At 40.5% G+C, this 9,065-nt stretch overlaps 1 protein-coding gene across 1 annotated transcript; it reads right to left on the reverse strand.

Annotated features, from left to right (window-relative positions):
- Positions 1 to 1,166: 1,166 nt before the first annotated feature.
- Positions 1,167 to 7,294, reverse strand: LOC309408293 (natural killer cells antigen CD94-like; the record flags this gene model as incomplete). The annotated part of the gene is made up of 6 exons (XM_082004088.1): positions 1,167 to 1,287; positions 1,651 to 1,763; positions 2,756 to 2,910; positions 3,189 to 3,275; positions 4,512 to 4,610; positions 7,168 to 7,294. The coding sequence occupies 6 exons, from the start codon at positions 7,292 to 7,294 to the stop codon at positions 1,167 to 1,169; spliced, it is 702 nt and encodes a 233-aa protein (XP_081860214.1).
- Positions 7,295 to 9,065: the final 1,771 nt, after the last annotated feature.

The following is a 9,065-nucleotide window of genomic DNA, read 5'->3' on the forward strand; positions in this document are numbered from 1 at the left end:
TACCAAGGAACTCCTTCAGTCTTTGATACTATTTTCCAAGGAAATATCAAATATTAATAAACATATATTATTTTTTTTCATTTATTTTAAGGAAAGTCTCCAAATACTAAGGCATATACACATAGGTACAAGGTATATATATATAAGGAATATTTGCATATGTAATACAAAACAGATTTTGACATACAAAACTTCAAAGAACTCATGCAGTGAAACTCCACCCAGAAAAGTGGAGGCATAATTTTCTTTCAAGAAGTATGACAAGTGCTTTAATAACATATGATACATGGTGTGTACCTTGGGCTCCAGAGATCCCAAACAATGTGGATATAATACAAGAGATCAAGTAAGATTTGTGGTAATGGATTCTGCATCAGTTTGAGTACTGAGTGTGTGTAGCTGTGAATGGAGCACGTAATTTTCATCCTTCCTGTTATTTGCATAGCAGTTAATGTTATGGTAGCACTGAAGTTATTCAGGTAATGTTTTAATCCAACCATGACTTTTGACTCTACATTTCACAGAGATTGCTTCCAGGGCTTCCCTGTAGACTTCTAAAAAAATGTCCTTTTGTTTCTATAAATATTAATGCATATGTGAAAATAATTTTATGGATGAATAGAGCCCTGTGTTCTTTCTGCATCTCTATACCTCAAACAGGGGAACAGCTGGAAGAACAGATTTAAGGAAAGAAGGCATGCCTAGGCAGACTGGTCTAGAAGAGGATTATGGATGGACAGTAGTTAGCATGTACAGTAAATAATTCAGTGAATGAAATAATCAAGGATGTAGATGGACTGGTTTATGACTGACAGGTGTTAGTGCAAAATGCTGACTAAAGCTCAGGAAATATAGAGATCTGTGAGAATGTGTGGTTGTCAAACTAGAGTCACACAAGAATCATTGCTTGACTATAGCAGTTATTTCAAGTTGCTTCCTATGCCTGTAGATTTTAGCTTTGTATTTTTTTTTCCTCTCTCTCATTTGTGAGTCTGGAAGAGAAAATGCACGCAAAGAGGAAGATTTAGTCTCTAATGACCTGTCCATTTGAATCACATCATGATAAACAAACAAACAAACAAACCAAAAAATATTTTTAAAACTTCCAGTTCCTAAAGTTGGTATCTCACAGTGGCAGATCCTACATACCTTCTTGCAGTGCTTCTTCAGGTGACATGAACAGCCACTTTCTCACAGATCCAGAATTGCTTTGTTGAACAAGGCTGGCTGGCATAAATATTATGTCCATATAAGGAGGCACAGAAGATGTTGTCATATAACACAACCCTAGGAAATGAAAAGATATGGCTTAATGATATCCTGGTGAAATCATGTGATCTTTATTTGGACCATTTGTAATCATACTGACTTGTCACTGGAATGTAGAGTTTTTTTGCCCTTGGAGCTATTTAATTTGTGCTAGGTGGTCCTTTTGAGTCTGGTGCATGTGATCGAGCTATATTTTACCGCCTTGTTCCTTATACAGGACACAAATTCGAAGCTCCATAGCAGATAGATACTATGATCTCCATGCTCCTTCATCATTGCACATGTGACAAACATGGGAAAGTAAGAGGAAGCACAAGTTTCATATAATTTACTGGGGCCCATTGGATAGAACCACACTGGTCCTAAGTTATGGAAGCTTACCAGTTTGTCGCTTCTTTTGAAAAAGCTGTTCCATCCTCCCAGTACCAGCTGTTCCTTTCAGATACGTATGATAATCCAACCCAGTAAAACTGTGGATCCTGGGGCAGATAAACCTGTAGGTATGGGAAATTCATAAGAACAATACTTCAAAACTAAGACCCAAGTTCCTCTGTCTTCCAGCTGCAGTTCTGCAAGCAAAGGAGATAGCTCATACTCAGTAGGAGAGTAACATGTTGTCCATGCTTGTTTTCCATGAAGTGGTGCTGACTGCTCTGATTATAGGATCATTCAAATACTGTTGTTTATTGAATTACCACAAGACAAAGGCACCCTGGATCTGTAAAAAAAACTGCTTTAAAAAAAGTTTCCTTTTAAAAGTTTTATGTAGGAAAAAGAAAAAAAGGATATTTGGGCTTTGTCCAAGATTGATAGCTGTTGAATAAGAAGTTCCCAGTTATGTGTGTACAAAAAGGGAAAATATGGTCTTGACAGCAAATTACAGATTTTTCATTAGTCAGCAAAAAAATCTTGAATTAGTAAGACTACTTAAAATTATTAATTCCCTAGACCTTTTTCAGTCATCTTAATATAACCCTCTGCCGTCTCACCTTTGTGCCATCATTAACATCACTCTGTGAGGGTATAACACAAGGTCAGAAAACCACCTTTTATAGCCACTTTGCACTGCAGTTTGCAGATGGCAGTACCATGGTGAATCGGCCACTCTCTACATTTCGCGTAGATGTGAGTTTGATGCTGGGACCCATCAGTAATACAACTTGTGGAAAGAGATAATGAAAACATGTTCTGTGTGCTGGGTCCCTCCTCCATGCTGATAATATGCAATTTGTTTTCTCTATGAAAACCTAAGTATTAACTAAGTAAGGTATTTTATACAACGGTTTATTCTATTTCTCATAATACACAATTTCACTATTTCTCACAACACACAATTTAAAAAGTGTTGCAATTTGTGACAATCTTGTGACGTGACCCAGAGAAAATTAAAAACATGCATTGTAAAGGACCAAACTATTTTCTGCCTCCAAGATTGCTGGACATTAAAAAACTTGACATAAAGGAATGCACGAGGTTAAGACTGTACCATCTTTGCTTTGTCTTTTAGCACAAGGAGAGTGGAGTTTCTCGAGGAACAGAACTCTTGGCTTTGCTTCCATGTTTTCTTTTGCTTTGAAATGTAGAAGCAGTTGTCAGTTCCACCGTTTTGCCAGCTTGCTGGACAGAGAGCACAATCTGTTTCTGGAAATCAGAGAGAGAATTATGCAGACCTGTGAGGAATAGAGGGACTTTAGCTACTGGCTTGACTGAGAAAAAAAGATTAAGGGTAGCCATGAATGATCTGAGCTCTTGAGGGGTGAGTGACAAGTTGTTTTGCATGTTAGTGTACACATATCCACATCTCAAATACTACCACAGTTAAAAACAGACACTAACCAATCAGATCTTTTTCCTGTGATTTTATAGTCTCTCAGTCAAAAGGGGTAATTTATATTTATTTACATAATAACCACATTTACCATTGTTCTCCTTCCCTTCAAAACACAGTGCTTCCTTAATTTCCTGCAGCTTCTTTCCTTCCTCTGGATTCTTGGAAACCTGAAAAACTTGAAGGGCATGAAAGTGTTTATCAAAAATTGTTTTTAAAATGTGTGGCTTTACTTTGTAGCTTTTGGCATTCTTTTATTTTTTGTCTACTTCATTTTTATGCCCACCATTGTGTGTATATCGTCTGCATTTTCTTCACCAGGAGGGTTGTGCAGCACTGGAAAAGGTCACCTGGGAAGGTGGGGGCATCTCCGCCTTTGAAGATTTGCAACAGTCATTGGACAAAGCTACAGATGCATTTATCTGGGGTTGGTGATAGTCCAGCTTTGAATGGTGGGGAGGAAAGGGTGGGTGTCAGACTAGAAACCTGAAGAATTGCCTCCAAGCTAGCATCTCTGTGATGCTGCGGACCACCCTGAGTGTTCATCCTGGGCACTTGCAACTGCTTCCCTCCTGCCAAAAAGAAACTGGGGACTCTCTGTCTCTGCTAACAGATGTAATGTGTCATCACCTTTTGTTGTTAATTGAAAAGTTTCTGTGGAAAATCTGCTGTAATCATTGGACAAATGCACCAGTCACAATGCTTTGATGCCAGGAGTGCCCTCCCTGCAAAAACCTTGCAATCCAAGGAAAAGAGGGAAGTTAACTGTGAAATATTCCAGTAACAGTCGCAGGGAGGCACCATTATCCAGGGAGTGTGACTAACGAGATGAGCTTCTAGCTGTGAAAACTAAGCATTTCAGAAATGGGTAAGGGTTAGGCTTATGCGTATAGGTCAGGCATTAGGCGTTAGGGTTATGTTTAGGGTTATGGGTTAGGATTAGGGTTGGGGTTAGGTTTAGAGGTCAGGTTTATGCTTAGGGGAAGGAATAGGTTTAGGGAGTAGCGTTAGTGTTAGGGTTAGTGTCATTAAAGTTAGGATTAAGGTTAGAGTTAGGATTAAGGTTAGAGTTAGGATTAAGGTTAGAGTCAGGGTTAGGGTTAAGGTCAGGGGTTAGTTAGGCTAGGATTGTCTAATCAGGCTAGGATTAGCTAGGTTTCGGTCTTGCATTAGGATTAGCATAACCCTTAGGGTTAAGGTAACTGTAAGTGCAGATATTAGTGATCCTGAGTGACCTGTGCAGACACTCGGCCGCGGGGGTGCTTCTGTGGGAGAACTGTACTTTTGCCCTTCCGGCTGTGTTATATCCTTTGGGGGAACAGGGACCCCAGGGACAGTCCGCAGGGGCAGAAGCAGCAGACGTACGTCTGGAATGCGCTCCCACAGCAGCAGCTGGGGACACCACAGTACTTACACAGGCCCAGCAGGGCTACCAGCCCCGTCAGCAGCACCAGGCACAAAGCGAGGAAAGCAAAGGCCACGGGCCGCCATACAGAAGATGAGGCAGAGGCTCCTGGGACAAACAAAAAACCCATTTAGCCACAACAACAGCAGCTCTCCTCATGATGCAGGTATTACCTCCTCTCTGACAATGCCAGTTCACCTTTATTCCTTCTGCAGAACCGCTTTTTTTCTTACTGCAGTTTTTGAATTCCCTGGAGTAATTTTGAGAAAATATCTATTTATCTACTGAGAATATTTATTAACTGAGGCTGTCGTGTTTTAGAGTAAAACTTCTTCTCAGGAGACAGGTAAACAGATTAGATTTTACAGTTGCCACAGTCCTGGAAATAATAATCTCTAAGACTTCTACAACTTGAAAAGGAAAAATTATGATCTAGTTTTAGATAATCACCTCTGGAACCTGTGATTGGAATTTCTAAATGATTGCAATGTTTGAACATTAAACTGTGCACCTTTCTTCAGGCCCTTTCTCCTAATTTCCATTGTGGTTCAAAGTCTAATCAGGAATATATTTCTTCAGAATTTTACAGTGACTATCCCCTGTTTAAAATATTTTCTTTTCTTTTATATATATATATATATATATATATATATATATATATATATATATGCATTTTTCCCTTTTGGGAAGCAGTGCTCTGCAGTTTTCTGTAATACTCTTTTATATCTATTCTAGAATGTTCAGGTTAATTGAAAATTATTACACACATCAAGTATTATGCTGGAGTCCAGTGCATCAGAGCAAGCACCTCCAGGGAACTAACCTTTTGTTAGATGAGAAGAAACACCCTCCAGAGGTGCCCAGAAGTCCAGATGGACTTGGCAACTAAAACTTACATAGCCAAAGTTAAGGGAGATGATGCTAATCCTCACCAGTTAAGGTAATTTGAAGAGACTGCAGATGACACTACATTGGGTTGGTGACTAGTATGCCAGAGGGTAGGGCTTCCTTTTAAAGGGACCTAAAAATCTGAGGAATGAGCTGTAAGTGCAACAGTTCAACAAAGGCAAATGTGAAGTCCAGCACCTGTAACAATACAACTCCATGCACGCGTATAGGTAGGGGACTGTGTGTCTAGAAAGCAGCTATGCTTCGGGGTCCTGGTGGACAAGTTGAACGTGAGTACTCACGTGTGCCCTTGCGGCAGTGAAAGCTGACTGGGCTGCATTGGCAAGACTGCAGCCAGCAGGTCGAGAGAAGTGATTAGTCCACTCTACGTGACAGTCGTGAAGCTCTCTCTGGGGTATTCTGATGAGTGCTGAGCTTCCCAGTTCAAGAGAGATATCAGCTAACTGCAGCAAGTCCAGCAGAGGAACACTGAGTTGGTCCAGGACCTACAGAGAGGCTGAAGGACCTAGGTTTGTTCAGCCTGGAGAAGAGGAGGCTAAGAGAGGACCTAATTTCCTCCACTACCTAAAAGGGCTTTATAGATGGAGCCAGTCTCTTCTCAAAGAGGCACAGCGAAAGGACGCAATATAACAGTCACGAGTTGCATCAGGAAAACTTCCTGACGTGAGGAAAAAATTCCTTCCCCTTCAGCACTGGAACAAGTGTTCACAGAGTTTGTGAGACGTCCATCCCTGGAGGTTTCCAAAATTCAAGTGGACAAGGCCCTGAGCAACTTGATCAGACTTTAGAACTAGCCCTTTTGAGGAAAAGATTGGAAAGGATGAACTATAGAGGTCCCTCCCAAACTAATTTTGTCGTAAGTCTACCTACTTCACATGTTCTCTGTGCATATCAAAAGGCCAAGTTTTAAGTTTTAAGAGTTTTCTGAGCTTGCCAACTTGTTTATTTCCTGGAAGCTCTGCCCCTAGATCACATTCCCTATTATTTTATCCTTGGTTTTCTGGCTGCTACTTCTCAATAACACTTCTCCTCTAGCCTCCTTGTCAAGGGGTCATTCTCAATGGATAGCCCTAGATCTTTTCCAGACAGCACCAGACTGATGTTAATTTAGTCTTTGTCTACTCTACCCAACCTGCAAACAGCAGCAATGATATTTATTTCACACATAAGCCACGTGGTGAATTTATCAGCAGTAACAGTAGTCAAGTCATCATTTTATGGTCTCAGGCATTCCATGGGCACAATCCACTACCTTAGTTAACACTGAGCTTGCTTATAGAAAAACTTTGAGTATAAACAAATAAAAATATATACTCCTATCAGGCCTTACATTCACTATTCAGACTGATAAACAGGGCACCTTTCTAGTCGCCATAGCTGAGGAAATTGCTTCCATTTCCAAGGCCTGCATTATCTGATAAAACTATAGTGCCCTCCTGCCTTGTAGTGCCCCGCTGTAATAAATGAGTCTTACCAAAATGAAAAAAAATCCATAGAAAGGTGGAATTTGTCTTCTGTGTTGAAGTAAATGCAAAAAATCATTGAAGTGAAGATAGGCTTCAGAAAAAATATCATCTGTGGTCATAAACAATAGCACACAAGACTCTATTATGATTATTCTTTCTGCTGTTTCTATGAGCATTTATCTAAGAATATACTATAGAGTTTAGAAGGACTCTAAAGCAATCAACATGAACATGCGAATTTAAGCTATGCCCTGATTTAGATAGAAAAGCTAATTTCCATCCATACTTACTGTCTACTGTAACACAACTGGCTGGAGCCTTAAATGCAGAACATTTGTTGATGCTCAAGTATCCAGGAGTAGTAACTGAAGCTGAGGGTCGTAAATTTAAAGTGGTGTAGCCTTCCTCATCCTCCATCTCCAGCTTGTCACACTTCTTTCCTGCAACAGCAGTACTTTGGGAGTAGGGGCACACTGCAGTGAGACCAGTGCCGGCACGATGAGAATAGTTCATGTTTTGGCATTTCCAGTGAAACCGCGGAGGAAACTGGCTCTGTTCTGATTACTGTGTCATAATAAAAGTGTAACATACTGAAAGCGCATTAAGGAGTTAAAGTGGCACTGTCAAAAATGTGTATTGAAACAAGGATCTAAAACAATTAAGGTCAATTTCTCAATATATATCTACTTTTTGGAAGGTTATTGATTAGATGATTAGTTTAACTTTGGAAGGTTATTGATTAGGTGATTAGTTTAACTTTTATATAGATTTTGGTCAGGCATTGGAACAGGCTGCCCAGGGAGGTGGTGGAGTCGCCATCTCTGGAAGTGTTCAAAAAATGTGTGGATGTGGTGCTTCAGGACATGGTTTAGGGGACATGGTGGCGCTGGATTAATGGTTGGACTTGATGATCTTAAAGGTCCTTTCCAACCTAGTGATTCTGTGATTCTGTGATTCTGTGATTCTTTAGCCTAACAACTGTGTGATTATGTTTAACGGCCTGCTCTCATAGTCCTTAGGCTAACATTGTAACTATGTGTGAACAGTTAATCACGAGGAAAGCAGGCTGCATGAAAGTTAAAACAAAGAAGAGTTAAGAGCAAAGACTGAGAGATTAAAGAGAACAGAGAAGATGTCTTAACCTTGAGCATAGAGACAAACTGGCAGGAGTGCTCAAACAAGGATGATAAGAAGGAACCGCTTGGTTGGACAACAGAAGGGGCCAAGGATAAGAAACTATCAATCCAAGGAGAAGAAACTACCCTCAAGAGACCCGTGACCATAAGAGGGAGAAAGGACTAGGGGGCTAACTCCCCAAACGACCACCGATGACCACCTGAGATCCCCGCGAGTGCGTAGTGTAGTTTTGCAACGCCAGCATTATGTAAATGTAGTAGATAAGCAAGGAGGCTGTGATTTCTTGGAAAATGTATGAATATCCATGTCTTTAAGGTATATAAAGGATGAACTTTTGCTTCAGCACACACATGTTAGGAGGAGATATCCCCCATGAGTCCAGCACTGCAATAAAGATGTCTGCTAAATAACACTTTGATGCTATTGAGTTTAAATTTCCTTAACTTCTGTGAATCAGTATTTTTTTCCTGAATGTGAAGATGGGGAGTCTTGGTTCCTGTCTGGAACCTAACACTGTTTCATTTAACTGTCCACCTGATCTGAGCCCATAAATACAGCAAAGTCAGGATCTTCTACCTCCTTAAAATAAGATGCTCTAGAAATAGTTGCTATTTTGAGTTAAGGTGTGAAAGATACCTGTTCGTGTATCAGGGCACAAATACAACACAACAGCTGCACGGAAAGCAATAGGCTGCATTTCAATACACTGTTATGAAATAAGTGAAAAATTAAATTATTTTACAAAAAAATCACTGAAATAAATGCTAGAAGGGGAAAAGCTGAGCTGGAAGGATGGTGGGGCCAGGAGCTTGGCATGATTCACGTGACTGCTCAGCCTGTGTCAGAGGACAACCAGAATACACTGAGGACCTCTTTGCTGTTGCACTGTACACAGAAGTCACCACGCAGAAGTGTTTATCCATCCTCGCTCTCCATCTCTATCTCTGCGCAGTGCCTTGGTCCAGTGCTGAGCTGTGGTTCTTAAACATCTTCAGTGACCAACTCTCCTTCACAGAGCACTTGCCCAGATGTGATGAGTCACGTCATGGTG

The sequence above is a fragment of the Phaethon aethereus genome (genome assembly GCF_964289735.1).
Source record: "Phaethon aethereus genome assembly, chromosome: 1".
NCBI classification, from domain to species: Eukaryota; Metazoa; Chordata; class Aves; order Phaethontiformes; family Phaethontidae; genus Phaethon; species Phaethon aethereus.